At 56.7% G+C, this 17,514-nt stretch overlaps 5 protein-coding genes across 5 annotated transcripts; 3 read left to right on the forward strand and 2 right to left on the reverse strand.

The window, feature by feature from the left end:
* Positions 1–1,726: 1,726 nt before the first annotated feature.
* PHSY_006480 (hypothetical protein) lies at positions 1,727–6,850 on the reverse strand (the record flags this gene model as incomplete). The annotated part of the gene is made up of 1 exon (XM_012337082.1): positions 1,727–6,850. The coding sequence occupies one exon, from the start codon at positions 6,848–6,850 to the stop codon at positions 1,727–1,729; it is 5,124 nt and encodes a 1,707-aa protein (XP_012192472.1).
* A 315-nt stretch (positions 6,851–7,165) lies between these two features.
* PHSY_006481 (hypothetical protein) lies at positions 7,166–7,441 on the forward strand (the record flags this gene model as incomplete). The annotated part of the gene is made up of 1 exon (XM_012337083.1): positions 7,166–7,441. The coding sequence occupies one exon, from the start codon at positions 7,166–7,168 to the stop codon at positions 7,439–7,441; it is 276 nt and encodes a 91-aa protein (XP_012192473.1).
* Positions 7,442–8,685: 1,244 nt separating this feature from the next.
* On the reverse strand, positions 8,686–11,060 carry PHSY_006482 (hypothetical protein; the record flags this gene model as incomplete). Its single annotated transcript, XM_012337084.1, has 2 exons — positions 8,686–9,618; positions 10,017–11,060. The coding sequence occupies 2 exons, from the start codon at positions 11,058–11,060 to the stop codon at positions 8,686–8,688; spliced, it is 1,977 nt and encodes a 658-aa protein (XP_012192474.1).
* Positions 11,061–11,133: 73 nt separating this feature from the next.
* PHSY_006483 (protein transport protein sec22) lies at positions 11,134–12,829 on the forward strand (the record flags this gene model as incomplete). The annotated part of the gene is made up of 2 exons (XM_012337085.1): positions 11,134–11,209; positions 12,024–12,829. The coding sequence occupies 2 exons, from the start codon at positions 11,134–11,136 to the stop codon at positions 12,827–12,829; spliced, it is 882 nt and encodes a 293-aa protein (XP_012192475.1).
* A 998-nt stretch (positions 12,830–13,827) lies between these two features.
* PHSY_006484 (translation initiation factor) lies at positions 13,828–17,463 on the forward strand (the record flags this gene model as incomplete). The annotated part of the gene is made up of 1 exon (XM_012337086.1): positions 13,828–17,463. The coding sequence occupies one exon, from the start codon at positions 13,828–13,830 to the stop codon at positions 17,461–17,463; it is 3,636 nt and encodes a 1,211-aa protein (XP_012192476.1).
* Between the last annotated feature and the right edge of the window lie 51 nt (positions 17,464–17,514).

Raw genomic sequence — 17,514 nt, forward strand, 5'->3', positions numbered from 1 at the left:
CTGAGCTTTCCCTCCTTTAGTCTGCTGGCCACTAAGGGTACAGGAGCCGTCAAGAACAGCGTGCGTAGGCGAGAAACGATCCCACGCCCCGATCAGCAGCCGAGCTGGCTGCCTTGCAGGTGTCCTTCCGACCCCGAAGATTCGATCCTCCTTCAATCCGCGATACAGTGTCAGCTCTCCACGCTCCCAGGCAGCTTTGTCAGCTCCGAGCGTTCCCACATTCGAATCTTGGTCAGGAATGCTCCTCCGACGTGTTACTGTTCCTTTCAATTGAGTGCCAAGACGTCATGGCCGGGCTGATGGTAACGATCGGTGAGCGTGTCTATTTGGCAAAGTCAGAGTCCGCTCGGAAGAACCTCATCCCGCTCTCATGAAAGGCAATCGATTGTGTCGGCGACCATCGATGCGATATATTGGCCGTGCAAACAATGGCTCATCATGACACGAATTCTAGCCAAGTCGGCGAACTTTGATCACGCAGAACTGCACTGAAGTCCGCCAATCGAGCACGCCCACGCCTTCGGCATCTACCCTCGGAGACCGAAACAGGAAGCCTGATCGTAACGTGCCTCCCACTGATCGACTGTACAGTGAGCGACAAATGTTTGCATCTGCACAGCAGTGCATTGCATTGCATATCGAAGCGATAACCTACTCATTTCGCATTCTTTCCTCGGTCGGTCAACTAGGCAATCTTTCCCAGACCGACGAGACTATCATGGTTGTGTCATGCACGTCGACGCTTTGACATGCCTGTTTGCTCACAAGCGAGCCTCAAGGACGGGGTCTAAGGGTCTCTCCCCCTTCTCGACTCCTGCAAGTCTCGATCGTCACTTTTACTTCCTCTTGCCCACCAACAAATAAATAAGAGAAATTATTTCCCTGAATTCTCTCTTTTCCCAGACCTCGCTCGCTGTCAGGAGTTGTATCTAATTGAATTCGGTCTTCGTGCTCTCGCTTAATTGCAGTCACAGCTTGAGGACCAATCCGTAGCTGCAGCAAGGCTGTCCAACCTCTCCGAGTCTATCTTCATACTACTTCCCAACCGAGGTGTCAGAGGAAACCCGGTCTTATCTGGGAAGCGAGGATTGTCTGACTTCTTAGTGAAAGGAAGCAGATCCTCCTTTCGTCCGTAAAAATAGAACAAGGTTTCGAAAGGTTAATTTACGCGACGCGCCACGCTCCCAGGTTTCGGTCGCGTGCTGTTTCCCCTCCAAAGACCCTTCTTTTGGATTTAACGCTTCTTCAGACCTCTTCCGGACCAAGTACGCTATCCCAGAACGAGATTAGCGTCTCAAGCCAAGTGGAATGTCGTTGTCTCACTTTGCACATCCACACAAGCAAAGAGATCTCTCTCTCGTTTTCTTCTGGATTAAGAAGAACCGTGTTTGTGGCACCAAGACCCGGCCGATCTCAATTTGTCCCATACCGCATTCGTCCCAGCATCCCCTGTTCCACTGTTTGACCCTAAATCCTCATACCACTCCTTCGGTCGAGAAAAGACGTTCTACAAGGCGCGGAATGTTGTCCCACTGCTTCGTTTTCGATGGAACGCGTGCCTGCCCGAGAATCAAGTCTCGCAACGAGCCGTGCGCTCACTTGTCCCAGTGCACGTCCCCACACGACAATCCGAACGCTTGCGATAAGAACGACTGTATTCGACTCGCATCCTTCCGTCGGGGAAACAAGAAAGAATGATCGTTGCGTGTCTAACCTTTTCCGGAACCTAGATGGCCCTCTCACGCACAGGCGAGGGCTTCGCAACCGTCGGATTGATCTCGTCAATAGCCGCTTGCAAATGCTGCTTCGTCGCTTGCACGTACACCAGCAGTCCTGGCATGGCCTCCGGTCGCAACGCTAGCTTCTGCACTACCGGGGCATCCGATTCCGTCGAGCTGTACGAACGGCTCGGCGCGGTGCGTGGCGGTGCACGTTGTTGAAGCGCGTACTGATTGTGTAGGTGGAGCGTGTCGACGGACGTGCTTGCACGGCGTGGGTCAGGAGGGGAGAAGGGAGCGGATCCGGCGGGTCGAGCCGCCAGACTTGGACGGCGGTGCTTTGGCGGATATTGTTGGACCGAGGGAGGCTCCGGCTGGCCCGGTCGTGCATCCAAGGATTGTCGACTTAGAGCGTCGATCGGCCTTGAGCCCAGCTGGCCCACTGCTGGCAAGTCGACAGATTGACGCTTCGCATTGCCGCCACCAAGCGCTGACTGGAACGAGATACGTCTTATCTCCTTCTTTGCTGCCGACGCGGGCCGTTTGGGCTCAATTGCCTCTCGAGAATGATCGGCGGATTCTGCTTCCCACGTGGTGTTGAGCGACGACTTGGCCGGGGACGGCTCTGGCTTTCGACGGTCGATCTTGTGAGATGATGGCTGCATGGTACCCACCTCCTCTGGAGACAATGGCAAAGGCGGCGTGACCTCTGCTGCCGTCAACGCCTCCGCACCTTTCGCAGAGACACTGTCCAACGACGTCCTGGAGCGAAGGAATGAACGTCGCTTCAGATTGAGTGATTTGCGCTTCTGCTTTGATGCTGTCGGCGTCGATGGACGTCCGTCGATCGACACTCTAGCTGGCTGCTGGATGTCATGTGCAACAGCACCCAGCTCAGCGATACCAGTCGATTTGGAAGTGTCAGCGCCTTCCCCGTCCGCGGAAGTGCCTTTGAACACTTTGAGAAGCTCCCTGAGACCTTGAAGTCCGGCCCGACTTGCCCTTCGAAGTCGACGTTTTGCGCTGCGGTTGACGTCGCCAACATCGACACCGTCAGACGCAATAACTTCTCCAAGAGCTACGTTCGGGCCGCTGAGGACCGGAGCAGTGTTGTACGGTCGGTCCGTTGTCTTGCTTCGGCCCTCTGTGCGGCTCTGCAGCTCGTCGGAAGTCTCCCAACCGGGTAATCCCGACTTCGTCTCTTCTACCAAAGATGCCCGAGAAGCTATAGCATGTGCTCGCGAAGATGCTATCGAGTAAGCGGTGTTTCGATACAGGAGATCATCACGAGAATATGTCTCTGACTGAAATCGGGCGTGCGACCGAGGCGCACCAGGAGGAGCTGCAGACAGTGTCTGACCGCCCAAGATGGTCGACAGGATGTCGATCTCCCGGTGCACCTCGACGCTTCGCCCATCGTCGACAGTGGAGGACGTTCCCTGACTGGTGCCGCTGATGCTTCTTGCACCAGATGACAGCATTGCTCGCGACGCCACGTCGTCCAATGGCGATGCGGGTCCTGCGCGCTCGGAGGCATTAGAAAATGTCGTGCGCCGGCCGGCGACCTGTCCGGAGAGAGGAGTATGAGACACGGTATCGACCCTTGCGGTCGAGTCGGATTCGGTGCGCCCTTCTCCAAGTCCGATGAGTACGTCGGCGCACTCGAGCCAGTTTCGAACTTTTTCTTCGACATCCGAGCTCACAAGCTGAGTCCTCATCTTGTGATCCATGTAGCTTGCTTTGAGAACCTTCAGCTCCTCGATGCCCTTGGCAAAATCGCGTACCAGGTTCATGTTGTTGCGAATACCTGTCTGTGCCTTGCTGATGCGGCTCGGAATCTTGAGATCGCTCAGGCTGTTGCGACGGCTAGCGCTCCTTCTTGGCGACGAGGAAGCCGCGGTCGATGTCATAGCTTGGCCGGACGAAGACGCGCTCGCGACGCTCGAATTCGCGATCGGTTCGCGTGGTTGGCCTGGGTATTGCTCCACAGTGCTTCCTGATCCTCGGCTATGAATCGCGGGCGGCGCGTCTGGCCGCACGAGGGTTGTATGCGTCGGCTGATAGTCCTGGGAGAGGGAGAAGGACGTGTCAGGAGTATGCTGCTTCCGAGCTTCTGGTAGATGCGGAACTGAGGGGGCCCCATTGAGCGTTTGTGGCGGTGCGATTGGTGATTCTTGCATGCTACCGGACCGATTATAGGGAACATCGCGCTTTGATGATGAGCCGTGCTCGTCTGCTACATCAGCGGAAGTCAGCCATGTCGAATCCTCGAGGGCACTTGCGGTGGAAGCGTCAGCCTTACAGTAAGATGCCGAAGACCTGTGGCGGGTGAATCCGGGAGAGCTGCCGACGCTCGTGCCGTACGAGGTCTCCGAGTCAAGAGCGTCGGCTCCACTCGACACTGAAAACTGCTTTCGCATGCGAAATCCGTACAGTGATTCGGTGCTGGTTTGACTGTGAGCGGTGGACGCCGACACTGACCTTCCCGCCGAGCTGCGTCCGTCCTGGCCTCTCAGCATTTTCTCGCCGCCAAATGAATGTGGAGCCTTTGAGACGTCCTTCGACGATCCAACCTGGCTCGGTGTCGATGCGAGGCCGGGTATTGAGGCAGGACCGGCACGCAACGTGTTAGAGCTGGAGAAGTCACGTCGCAGACCAACGTTGCGGGCGGGCGCTTCGACTTGAGATCCCAAAACGCGAGGCAGCCGACCCGGACTTGGGCTGAATCCCTCAACCGGGAGCTGAAGGGGCGGCATCGATGTTCTGTCGCGCGTGGCATCAAGCGTCAGGTCCACGAAAGAAATGCGCGGGCTGCCAGATTGTGCAGATAAAGTTCCTCCCTGTGAATCTCGCTGGAAGTTGGAACCTCCTGTTCGGTTCTTCCGATCACTGTTCCGTGTTGGTGTTACTTCGAGCGAGCGACGAAGCTCTGCCCAGACAGATGGCGGTGAAGTCGATTGTTCGATTGCGTGTTTGGATGGAACGTCTCTCGGAGGGCTCACGATGGGCAGTGTGGCTTGGGAAAGGTCGGCTCCGCGCCGCGGTGGCGACAGCGGCGTAGGAACACGCGTGGGAGAAGCGGAAGGGCCGGTGATCCCCATTTTCTTCTCGCCACGTCCAAGCATTCGCCGAAAGCTGGTGCTGCGGAGCGCGGTGTAGCTCTTCTCCAGACTGGAAGGACTGGAACGGCGACGAGAGCGGTTCGAGGAAGTGGACGTGCGGCTTACGATGGATGCCTGACTCTGATTGGCGTGGCCGAGATAAAGTTGCTGCATACCGTCATCCACTTCGGGCACTTCGTTGATGCTGCTGCTGGACATGTTGGCGACACTGAGACGAGAGCGAGAAAAGCTGAATCTCTGCAATGCGCCAAGCTTCGACTTGGACTGAGGCCCGGCATGGTATTTTACTCCTGCGGCATTCGTCTCGTCCTGATTCCGGGGCGCAGCGCGCGACGGAGATGCCTTGCTTGATGGGGTTTCTTTTGTGACGCCTTTGCGGCGAACGTCGAAGCCAAGCGCTGAGCCCAACGATCGGCGAGCCGGGCGCGCCGAAACGGTTGCAACAGCTTCATGGACTGGTGTCTCAGTCTCGGTGTCGTCCCCGCTGCCATCGCTGCGACCACGCAGGGTACGAACTTCCCTCTGCAAGCTGCCGACGGGTCCGAGTGCGCGGTGTTGCCTTGAACGCGGAGAGCCGGGAGCAATGAGGACATCGCCTTCATGAGATAGCCTCGGTCGGGACGATTCCAGGTCGGACTGGGAAGCCAAAAAGGCTGACAAGTCTGTGATGTGACTCGTTGACGAAAGGTCAGAGAGACGGTCCGTGGCGCTGGTTGTGGCTCGTCCGTGCTGAAAGTCGACATGTCGGCTTGGACTCTGTGACCGATCTGCCGGCAAGCCTCTGTTTGCGCGCGAGTCCGATGCGGGCGTGCCACCCGCTTGGACGTCTGACCGCGTCATCAAGCCGTACAATGACGAAGATGTCGAGTTGGATGGCAAGATCATCGAATCTGCGTTCCACGAGAATGCATCGTCCCAGTTCTCCACTTCTTCGTCGCTATCTGCGTTCTGCTTGGCGGATGAGTGCAATGCTCTAGAGACAGATGTGTCTGCTGGGCTCCAAGTCTCTCCTGTTCTTTTCGGCTGACTGCTACGACTGACGTGCTGGTCATGATTGGTCGAGTCATCGTCATTCTGGAAGAGGAAGTCGTCGTCCCAGTTTTCGCTGACGGCTGAGGTCACACGGAGGCCTCTGAGGTCGGCGGTGTTGATGCTTTGTATATGAGTCTGCCCCTGCATCGAAGCCAGATTGCTGAGGCTGTTGTTTGCTGTGACAGAAGCTGATGGAGCGTCAGCGATGGGCTCTGACATATTCGACGCCGCCTCCGTTTGTTGCAATGCGGGCAAACGCAAAGGTTCTGCATGGTCGGCTTCAGAAATGCCGAGCTCTGCATCCCAGTCAGCGTCGCCAGAGTCTTCGAGCTTGTGGTGCTGAAAGGACGGTTGCTGCGGCATGTCCTTAGGCGAATAAAGAGTATGATCGTAACAGGGCCGCGAGGCCAACGCTGCGCTGTCGAGATGCCCTTTTCGCTCCCTGCGATCATATGGAAGTGCCCCCATGGACCCTGGAGAAACTCTTTCGACAAACTCATCGTCCGTGGTAGAGTGGTAGCCATTGGATATGCGACTGCGTGTGAAACTGCCTGCGCTGCCTGAGCGAGCACGTGTCGTTAGCTCAGGTGGAGCCAGTGTGCTGACGCTGGCAGCTCTCAGGCGTGAAGTAGCTGAAGCATTTGATCCCGAAGGTGAACGCGATTCTAGGTCATGGATTCGGCCATTCGATGAACATGTATGCGATGGAGAGGCGGAAGGTGGGCTGGCCAGAGCGGTGGACGCGGGTGAATGACGTGCAGGTGTTCGAGTAGGCGACGCCAAGAGTGGGTGAATCGAGCTGGACTCATGCTGTTGTTCTGGCGTCCGTCGTTCTGGCGTGTGTGGAAGCGCATCTGGCTCTGGAAGCATCCAACGCTGTTGTTGGCGCTCGTAGAAGCGAGCGCTACTCGAAGGTGGCGGACGGTATGGACGATCTCCTTGTCTGGACCGAGGCGGAGTGGAAGCCGTGGTGGACATGGGCCGAGGAGGCGGCGAGGACAGCGTTTGCGTGGTCGATGATGGTGTGAAGGCTGAAATACGCCTTCGATCCGTGGTCGTTGATCCGCATGCTGAGGGGGAGGTCCGGCGTGGAAGAGGCTCGAGCAGGAATTCGCTACCATCGGCTATGACGACTCGCGCGGTCAAAGCTGATTGATCTGATCGCAGCTCGTGGTCGAAGCACGTTCGAGATGAGCCTGTAGGATCCAAGCAGCCTGACGAGTAGCTGCTTGTCGCAGCTTCGGAAGATGACGGCTGCATTCTTCTCCTACTTGCTCTCCGGCAGACTACCGAATGCAGCGTATCAAACTTGACCAGGCCTCATCGGACTTGCCGAAGCGAACAAGCAACAAGATCGGGAGGGTGCGAACAGCGACGACAGTGAGCTCGTTCCATGCGATGCATCAGTGTCGGGACAGCTTGTTTCTGTATGCAGAAATGTGGCCGAACGTCGAGCTTCTTCGGGATGCTCCGGCTGAGTATACGGTATTGCTCGACAGTTCCAGATGCCGGCTCGATGGTCGAGGTCAACGGACAAGCTTCGCAGCAGTTGGCAAGTGTCGGTCTTGAAGGAAGTGACAGGCGAGATGACAGCGTCCAGCGCGACGGTTCCTGCTACTGGTGAGAAGCGGTGATGGTAGCGAGCAAAAGAGGCAAGCCTCCGGCAAGATGATGATGAATCTGACAGTTGCAAATTGCGCCCTGCGTGCGGAGTTTGCATTGAGAACAACACCTCACACGCCCGTCACGCCGCGTCGCATTCACGCCGCACGCTCTTTTTTGCAATGCGCCCTCTGCTGCCACTTTTATTCTTGGAAAGGGACAAAAGGGTATTGAACTTTGCTTCGAGCACCACTTGCACCGTCCATGTCAAATGTCGGTATTCTCTCATTCCACCCTCCAAGCTGTGACTCTGCTCTTCATTTGAGTCGCTGGTGGCTACCAGCGTCAGAGCAAAAGCGACGTGAATGCTTCAAGCTAGCTTGGCACGAGAGGTCAGAGTGTTCCTTTTTGCTCACCGACGCGCACCACGCGAAAAGGCTGCAATTTTCCTATTGATCTGCAATTGAAATTTTTCGGCTACATCGAGACCAACACACAGTGGCGGGATGGCGGACTGTGGCTGCTTCCATGCAGTCGGGCGTAGATTCCGTCTCTCCTATTCCCTCCCCCTGCCGGCTGACTCAAGATGGCATTCTGCGAGGCAAGGTGACGGACGAGCCTGCGTTGTGTCATGCCGTGCGTCGGTATTGACCGGTCCTACGCTGCGATGCTTGCTCAGACAGCAATTCACACTTCTTCGACGTCTTCCGAACTCTGCGTGATCCCAACATAGCTTTTGTAGACATGACCAAGATGCGTATCTGTGAGCGAGGATCTCAGGATCGGCAGAGACATGAGCAGTGGGTTATTGTTGTGATCATGCGATCAGAGCACAATAGGCCGCCGCCCATGCAGAGCCGGGTCTCCGTCGATCTCGTAAGTGACGACGAGCCGTGTGAGGCTCTCAGTGCTGACCAGGGATGAATCGACAGTGGGTGGGCGTGATTCGGCATTTGATTCAGACTTCTCCATGAAGCTGGCAGCGTCCACGGTCATCGATGGCCCCGGCAGCTGTTCCGCTGCAGGAAGGCGTTGCGATCAAGCCGCTGAAAAATTGCAACCCTCATGACCATCACGCTGTTCTCCGCGCTAAAAACGTGGCTCTACTGGCAAATGACATTGGTCAATGCAACGTATGCTGCAGAATGCCAAAGGTTTGCAACGATGTTACGCATTTCGCGTCGATCGCTCGATTCGGTCCGGGTCCGCCTTCACTTTTGCTCCGAAGATCCCTCCTGTGCCATCTCCTTTTCGACAATCCCATCTGCGATCTTCTTAATGCTTTCCGCCGTCGATCCCTCCGGCGCAGAAACAGTCGATGCATCCTTGCCATCTGCAGAAGAAGCCGTCGAACGTTGCAACGCCTTCGCCTCCTCCATCAGCTTTTCACCGACACCCACTTCATGATACCTGAACAGCTCGGCCTTCTGCCCTACACCTGGAAGCGCGTGAATCCTCAGAAAGTGCAACCAGCGGTCGACCACCTGATCATTTGCATCGTACAGCTTGATTGCTCTCGAATGCGTCTTCCTCCAAAAATTCTCCTGCGATTTCTTGTGCACAAATGGCGATCGTGGTACGGTCCAGAGCGACGTGCGTGTGGGTAGGTGCGCCACGCCGCTGGCGGGAATGCCTATGGCAAAGGCTGCTCGACGAGCAAAGTCGGCGAACAGATCAAGGTTGTATCGACCGTCTTCGTACGAACGAAGGTGTAGCGTTGCGACATGAATGCCATGTGTCGGTGGGAGCGATTCTGTGGGGAGTAAGCAGTTGGGCAGGACAAATTGCTCTTCTTCCTGTGTGGCGGGAGCGGCGTCGACCTCAGATGCTGTCGCTGAGATACCTTCGCTATGCGAGAGCGCTTGTGATGTGTTGCGCAGCTGATCTAAGGTGACGGAAGACGAGGTGGACGCATTCGATCGGTGAGATGAGGAACTGAAGCTTCGGGCCACCGGAAGTGCAGCACGCCTTTGAACGCGTGATGCCGCCGCTGCAGTAGTCAGGGCCTGACGCGCCAGACTAGTTGATCGTGACGCCATTGCGAAGGTACTGCTGCTCGAGATGACTTCTCGGTGTCGTATCCCCTGGAGATATGGTGATATGACAAGCAAGGTGAGGACGTCGAGAAGAAAGTCGGAAATAGGCTGCAAAAAGAGCACATCACGTGATGCGACCTCTTTTAAAAAATCTCGTACGGTTCAATCTCGGCGCCGGTCGGCGAGGGTCAACCATGAGCGTATACGCGGCACTCTGCGGACACAGAAGGAGCCTTGTTGGAGGAGGTTCACACTTCAAGTAGCAAGCGATTCAATCAAAGTGCCTCCACAAATGTTGCCAGCGAAGCTGTCAGCGTAAATGATAGTCCATATTCAGCTATAAGAGGAGCGTCGAAAAAGTGAATGGGTATAGAGCCTGAGCCTGAACGGCTAATGCTTGCAACGTGCGCCCGTGGGCGGCGTTTTTGAGTCGAATCTCTGGTCCACGCGAGCGGGAGTAGTGCATTTGCCAGGAATCAGATGAGACTGAGCTCTAATGTCCATACTCTGCGTGCCCAGACTCGTACTTTTCTGCCCTTTCCGGATTTGAACAACTCCACCTCCTTGGCGGTCAGACTTGCATCATTCAGGTCCTCTGGCTGTACAGCCTGAGGAGCGTCTGCACTTGAAGCGGGCAGCACAATGTCGATGCCGTCCCACCAGCATTTTCTTGCGGGCTTGCGCCAGAAGAGGAGCAGCTTTTGTGCTGTTGCAAACTGCTGGTGGTCGACGCGGATGTTGTTCATCATGCTCGTCTGGCCTGTGGGATCGTGGTACTCGGCCGCATTCGTCGAGTCAGTCAAGATACCTTCTGCTTCCAGCTCCCCGGCGTGTGTGATGCCGGTTTTGAGCAGGACGAGCGCAATGGAGGTGATGCAGCAGCGATTCGGCTCGAGCGCTCGAAAGCCCCATGTGTCTTCGCGATCAAAGCCGCTCATGCACAGCATATCGATGAGGTGCTGCTCTGCCAAGTTGTTCTCCTTGTTGACGTTGCGCTGCAGTGCCGTAAAGATCTGCTTGCGGTCGAGCAAAGCATCTCCACAGGCGTATTTGAGTCGGAACAGCGCTGCCGTTGGGTGACCCGAGGCGGGATCGGTGCCCTCGAAGGTTTCAGAGTCGACACTGGCTGGCTGAACGCCGACGCTAGCAGCTGCAGCCTTCTTTGGCGGGATGGCAAAGTACTCAAGCTCCTCGCGCAAGACAATGATGGGCTGCTTGTTCATCAGCGGAATCTGCGACATGCCACCTTGGTTGGGGTCGGAGCCTTCGCCCGATGCCTGGGCGTAGTGGTACAGTCCGGAGTTATTACCGTAGCTGGAGCTAGGTCTGTACTTTCCGGAAAGCTCGTTGGTGCCGTAGAACTCGTCTTGCGCTGTTTTGAAGAAGCTGAGGACGTAGGAGAGGCACTGTGGATCAAAGTCGACTAGATAGAGCTCCTCTTCGTCCTCTTCGCCGTCCTGGTCCAAGATCGACGGTACACGAGGCTGACGCGTGAGGATCAAGCCGTTGGGAAAAAGACACAGCAGTACCGATTCGGGCAGATTCATCATGGTTTCGCGTTCAATGGTGAAGCGGGTGCCTCTCAGCTCGAGCGTGAGGTGTGTGCCGGGGTCCTGCCCCGACATGTCGTTGGCGTCGTCCATCATGGTGCTGAATGTCAAGCCGACACTGCGAAGTAATTGCGATGGCCGGTGTCGAGGTATGCGATGCGGATTTTGAAGGGCCGGGTACTCGAGAATGTGAAACGGAACGGTTTGGCAAGAGCGACTCGAACAAAAGAGGGACTAGTGTGCTATCGTAGCTGGATGGGGAGAAAGGTTGCGGATGAGGCGATTGTGTGGTGAAAGGGCGGCCTGTGGCCCCTGACGCGGTGTTGATACGTCAATGTGTGGGAGCAGACGTTGATGAAGGAGGGATGGACGCGGAGGGTGCTTTGATGGCTAGATTGTGGATGTGTTGCCATGCTTCGTGCAGAGTCTCGGGTTTTGTAGAACGGACGCAACACAGCAGCGACTCGGCGTCTGCACTGTACTGACTGTGCGTGCGTTTCGTTTGGCAGACAGGTGGGGAAATCCCAGACGACCGCCCGCGGGTCTGTGGCTGGCCTGCCGGCTGTCTGAATACCTGTCAGCTGCCGCCAGCTGCTGGTTGATGTTGTTGCTGTTTGGATTTTGGTAATTTGTTCGTCGACCACACAAAGCCAGGGTGTAAGATGGAGCTGTTAGATCTGATTATCTATCCTGTCATGGGTGGGAAAATTCCACCTGCTGCTCCTCCACGTAGCTGAGAGCTGGCTGGCACAGCAGGCAAACGGCGCTGCGTGGCTGTTTGCATGGCTTGACCGCTTGCTTCTTGTCGCACTTTCTTCCAGTGAGTAGTACAGTATTCGCGCTTTCAACTCTCGCTCCCATCACCACATTCAACTAGCCTAACCTTTGACGAAGCGACTCACATCACGTACACCGCATCATCGCGCTTGCGCTATTTGGTCCTCGTAGACGATCTCTGATCAGCAAGAAGCCTCTTCCAGCATCGTAAAGCGAAAGCAGCTTTTGGACTCAACAAGGATCAGGTCGATACGGACAACAAGGCCTCAAAAGCATACCTTCAGCCCAGTCATTATATCACGGCACCAAGTATGCCGCTTTCGACACAGATCGCGAGGGTCTCGGATGGCTTGCCATTGGCACAGAGTGTCGATGACGGCAAGACCGAGACCGACCTCTCGGAGCACAAGCAGCAGGCCAAGCTCATCTTCCGCCGCATCACACCGTCGTCAGAGCAGCGCTGCAGTATCGAGAGCGGCAAGTACACCCTGCACTATCTCATCTCGCCACCGCCTGCCATGCCATCGTCTGTCGTCTACCTCACCATTGCCGAAAAGTCGTATCCGCGCAAGCTCGCATTCTCGTACCTGGACGAGCTCTCCAAGGAGTTCGAGCGCAGCTACGGTAATCAGGTGGAACAGAGGACGCTGAGGCCATACGCTTTTGTTAGCTTTGATACCTTCATGCAGCGAACAAAGCGGCTCTACGAGGACTCTCGCACAGCACAGTCGGCAGCGTCGTCAAACCTGGATCGGCTCAACGAAGATCTGCAGGATGTCACGCGCATCATGACAAAGAACATGGAGGATCTGCTTTGGCGAGGTGACAGCTTAGATCAGATGTCGACCATGTCATCCTCGTTGAGAGACGAATCGCTCAAATACCGCAAAGCAGCGCGACAGATCAACATTGACGCCCTCTTGCGCAAATGGGCGCCTGTAGGTGCGGTTGGCTTCCTCTTCCTCTTCATCATCTGGGTCAAATTCTTTTGATTGCCCCGCGCCATACAACAGGACTCGAGTAGGGTCAATAGCACCTGACATCATTTGTACTATAGCTTTCTAATGCTAAGCATTCGCCCGCATTGCTCATCTTCACGGCTGGGACCGTAAATCTTGAGGCTGAGGCATGCTTCCAAAAAGGGCCGAGGCATTCACCGTGGCTCTGTTTCCGACAAATCGGCCCTGGGGATGGACGAATGAGCCGCTGACATGCTCATAGGCATGGGTACAGCACATGCCGCACTGCCGCTCATATTGCAAATTTTCTTTAATGCGCCTGGAGACGAGTGTGAGACGGGATGGAGTCGCTTGGAGGCGACGTGCGTTGCTGTTTGTCAATTGCCTTGAATGGCTACCAGTGGATCGTGCATCGGAAACAAGCCTCGACTGGTGCGGATCGACCGTGCATGTGATGCATTACGCTGGTACACACTTGCATAGAGAGCGCTGTGCCGTGCTGGCTCGGCGGCGCTTCGCTGTTGGTCGCTGATTGGACCCCTAAATCGAAGAAAGAAACGGGGTCCGAGAGTGCGCTCCAGTGCACTGGGGAGAAAGTGTTGGTTCGAGTCGGAATTCAGCCGGTCGAAGACGTGTCCGTCTACGCACAAGCAGTCGACTCTTTTTTGGCTCGGCTAGAATTGAGCTCGAGCGCCAGCCTTCCGCTTGTCGCAAATCAAGTTCGCCTCACACCAACACCCTTTCGGCGCTCTCGTGCCATCGTCTGAGAACTCGTCGGAACAAGGTCCTTCTGCAACGAATCGCGCCGCGACACTGAACTCGGTGTTCGAAATTCGGCGGCGAATCTACGAAAAACCTGACGAACAAGGATTGAAGAACGATACATCGTACTGAGCTGCTTGCCTCGGCCATCACGACGCTGCCTCTTTCAGCGTCACAGCCTCAACCATCGAATGCCCACCAAGCTGTGCAGAACACTCAGAGGAAGCTTGTAGTCAAGCTCGCCCATCTGCTCATCACCGAGTTTCACCATGTCGGTCTCACCTTTTCTTCCAGGCAACAGCATCTGGTCCACGAACGCAGCTCCAACGGGGCCTGTCGCATCGGGAGCGGACCGACAGAGCAGCAACGACGCAGGCAAGTCTCAGGCCAACGCATCGAACAGGGAAGAGACTCCACGCGCCGGCGCTCATCCTTTGCCCAACAAGCCTGGCGCGCCTGGCCGTTCCAACTCTGCCATCTCTGCTCGGAGCGCCGGCAACGCAACCGCCGAGGACGCCGTTCGATCCTTCGACTCTGCGATGAACAATGCAGCGCTTCGACCTGGTGTTATCGGAGGTACTCGAGCTGCTGGCGTCTCAGGCACTCGCGGTCCGAGGCAAGCGGACGTCGGTCGGTCCAACAGCCTTGCTGCCTCGGTGAACAGTCTCCGCTCGGCCAATTCTGGATCACCATTGCCGGCGGTCCAGGCGCAACCTGACCTTCCTCATCGATCGCCTTCACTGCAGGAGAATGCTGCCGGTTCTCACGAGCGGAACGGCAATGTCAGCGGCGAAACCGAATTCGGCACGCCGAGACTCTTTCTCGATGCTCAACACGCTTTCGATCAGGATGACCAGGTAGCAGCCTTGTCCTTTGGTCGACCAACTTCTGCACTCAGCCACGAGGCAGGAAACTTTCCATCTGGCAGACCTCGACCGAATTCTTGGATGCATCCCGCGAGTCGCGACATCGCCGACTCCACATTTTCAAGGCCATTTAGCAGCCAAGGCAATCACGTCGATCCACAAACGTCGCAGAATCCTGAGACTGGCGCTACTTTTGGTGGGTTCGATCTCGCTTCAAAGCGATCGTCTTCGGCTCAAGTCATCCACAGTCCCATGGACGCGAGTGCCAGGGCTGCCTTTGCTTCTGCAGGCCAAATTCACGTCGGCCAGATGCGTCATACTAGCAATCCCACGTCTCCCGGGATCAATTCGGGCTCGTTCGGCCGCAGCAATCGTGCAGACCTCGCTGCAGCGGCGGCTGGACGAGCGACGCCGACCTTGGCGGTGCCCTCCTACATGAATCTACCTGGCGGCTTGCTCTCGCCCACAGCAGCAACTCTCGGAAGTGGAGGCCCACCCACTGCTCAATCTCCTGTAGGCAGTCCGCTCAGCGCGTCGGGCTTTCCGAATCAGCCTTCTTTTCGCTCCGTGTCTGCAGGCTACATCTTCGACAAGCCGAGCAGCCACACTGAAGAGGTCAACGGTGGTGAGTCGGCCACGATCCAAGACATGCTTGCTCGCCTGACTCGAGTCGAGAGCGGCATGAAGGATTTCTCGCGCCAGATCTCGGGCATCTCTCGCAACGTTTCGCTGTTGCTCGAACGCACCAAAGGTCTGCCGCCGGCGAGTCTCTCCAATAATGCTGCAACTTCAGTTCAGGTTACCGCTGCATCGGCGAGCGGCACCACAGCAGAAGACGTGCGCTCCCTGAACGCTCAGGTCAGCGCCCTGGCCAGCAGTGTCTCTCACTTGCTCACGCTGCAAGGCAACGGTCTGGGCAGCGCTGGACAGACCTCGGCACCCTCGCTTGCTGGCCTTGGCCTCGCCTCAAGCGGAGGTATGCTCGGAACACCGCAGCTAGGCGCGCCTAACGGCTTGGACCGTGCTGCGTCGCCGCGCATCGGCAGCAACCCGAGTGGGCAATTTAATTCGAGCGCTTTCAGCCCGCGACCTTCCGGCAACAACCGAGGCTGGAGCGGGCCAAATCAGAACTCTGACCGACGATGGAACCCATCGACTCAGAGTGGTAATGCTCATAATCAAGGCCCAAATCAGGGCGGAGGCGCAGCCGCAGCGAGCTTCGCTACCAACACGAGCTACGAAGAAGGTGCAGCTGGTGTCGGCAGCGCATTTCAGCCCGGAAGCGGAATCGTGCAACCCAACGCCGTCATCTCCAAGTGGGAACATCTCAATCTGCACCCCGACCTGCTCCGGTCCATCCTCAAGTACGGTCTCGGACCACCTAACAAGATTCAGCAACGCGCGTTGCCCTTCCTGCTGCGCGGAAGTGATATTATCGCGCAAGCCCCGCCGACTCAGGAGAGGATCGCATCTTATGTAATTCCATCCTTGCAGCTGGTCTTCAATGTGCTCAACGAAACCGGTGGTCCGGGCCAGACTGCCTCGAATCGCGGTCCAGTTGCACTCATTGTGTCGACGACCGTGGACCAGGCCACGCAGGCACAGCGTATGGCATTGGGTCTTGGCGCACCGCTCGGCATCCGCGTCCACATGGTCGCGGCCAGCAGCATCGACGTGCATCAGGAAGCACAGTCGCTGGTCCAGGCATGGCCCCACATCGTTGTCGGAACGCCTCAAAAAATGAGCGAGCTTTTCACGTACATGACCAACAACGCCTCGTCTTTGAACGGTCCCGGCAAAGGTCCGGGCGTCTCTGCTATCAAGCCCGGCGAGGTTCGACTGGTCGTCTTGGATGAGGTGGATCAACTCATCGCTCGAAATCTAGCTGACCACGTGAGTACCATGTTGCAGGTGCTTCCCTTGCCTACGGCAGCCCGAATTGTTGCCAGAGGTGCGGGCGGACTCAGTCCTGGCTTCCCTCAAAGGGCTGGCAATGCCATCTTTTCGCCGTTCGACAATGCCAACGAGAGCCCTGGAGGCTCCGTAGGCTCTAACACGATTGATCGGCAGGTCGCGCTGTTCTCCAACACCGTGCCGCAGGATGTGCTCAACTTTGCACAGTCGATACATCTCCGTGATTCTGTTCGTGTGCTCGTTCGTCGTGATGGCGCAGGTGGCGGGGCTGGTGGCAGCAGCACCATGCCATCCGGTCCGGGCGGCTCGTCCATCATGGGCGAGCCACACGGTGCTGGCTTGGGCCCGCAGATGCCAAGCTCGCAGCGCGACTTGTCCCAGCCCACGAACGCGCTCGGCGCCCATCCAGTCAATTCGAGCATCAGCACTACCAAAGATGGCATGTTGTCGGCGTTGAAAGGGCTGCGCCAGTACTATCTTTATGTCGCTGTCACCTCTGGTGGTGGAATGGGCGCAGCGAACTCGGCGCAAGGTGTGTCGCACAACCCGGCGAGCGAGATGAAGCTCGATCTCATTTCAGATCTGCTCGAGGACATCGACTTTGGTCAGACGGTCATCTACTGTTCAAACGTTGCCACGCAAGAAGCGTTGATCTACAAGCTCTCGTCCAAAGGCATCGAGTCGCTGGGTCTCAACCGCGAAATGAACTCGTACACGCGGCAGCAGACTCTTGCCAAATTTCGATCGGCTTTATCGCAGTTCGGCAACAACCACATGGTCAGCAGCGACACTTTCGCCGCACCCAATGGGTACGGCGGCGTCAACAACGCGACGATCCGACCTAGCAAGGCGCTTGTGGTGTGTGACATGGCCGTCAACCCGAAAGAGGTGCATCAGGTACCGCTCGTCGTGTTTTACGATATGCCACGCTCCGTTGAGGAGTACAAGGACAAGATCAGCTGCGCTGCAGCCGGTGGCATGGCCAGACCGAGCGTGTGCGTCAACGTCGTCACTGCTTCAGGTGGACCGAGGGGCGATGTCGAGATGCTAAGGACACTCGAGGTTCATCTAGGATGCAAGATGGCCGAATTGCCGATGGATTCTAAGCAGATACTCAACTTCTGATCGTATCCACCCGTTCGATGACCTTCCTCAAGCATATGTGCTTGCGCATCT

This window comes from Pseudozyma hubeiensis (genome assembly GCF_000403515.1).
Source record: "Pseudozyma hubeiensis SY62 DNA, scaffold: PHS58, whole genome shotgun sequence".
NCBI classification, from domain to species: Eukaryota; Fungi; Basidiomycota; class Ustilaginomycetes; order Ustilaginales; family Ustilaginaceae; genus Pseudozyma; species Pseudozyma hubeiensis.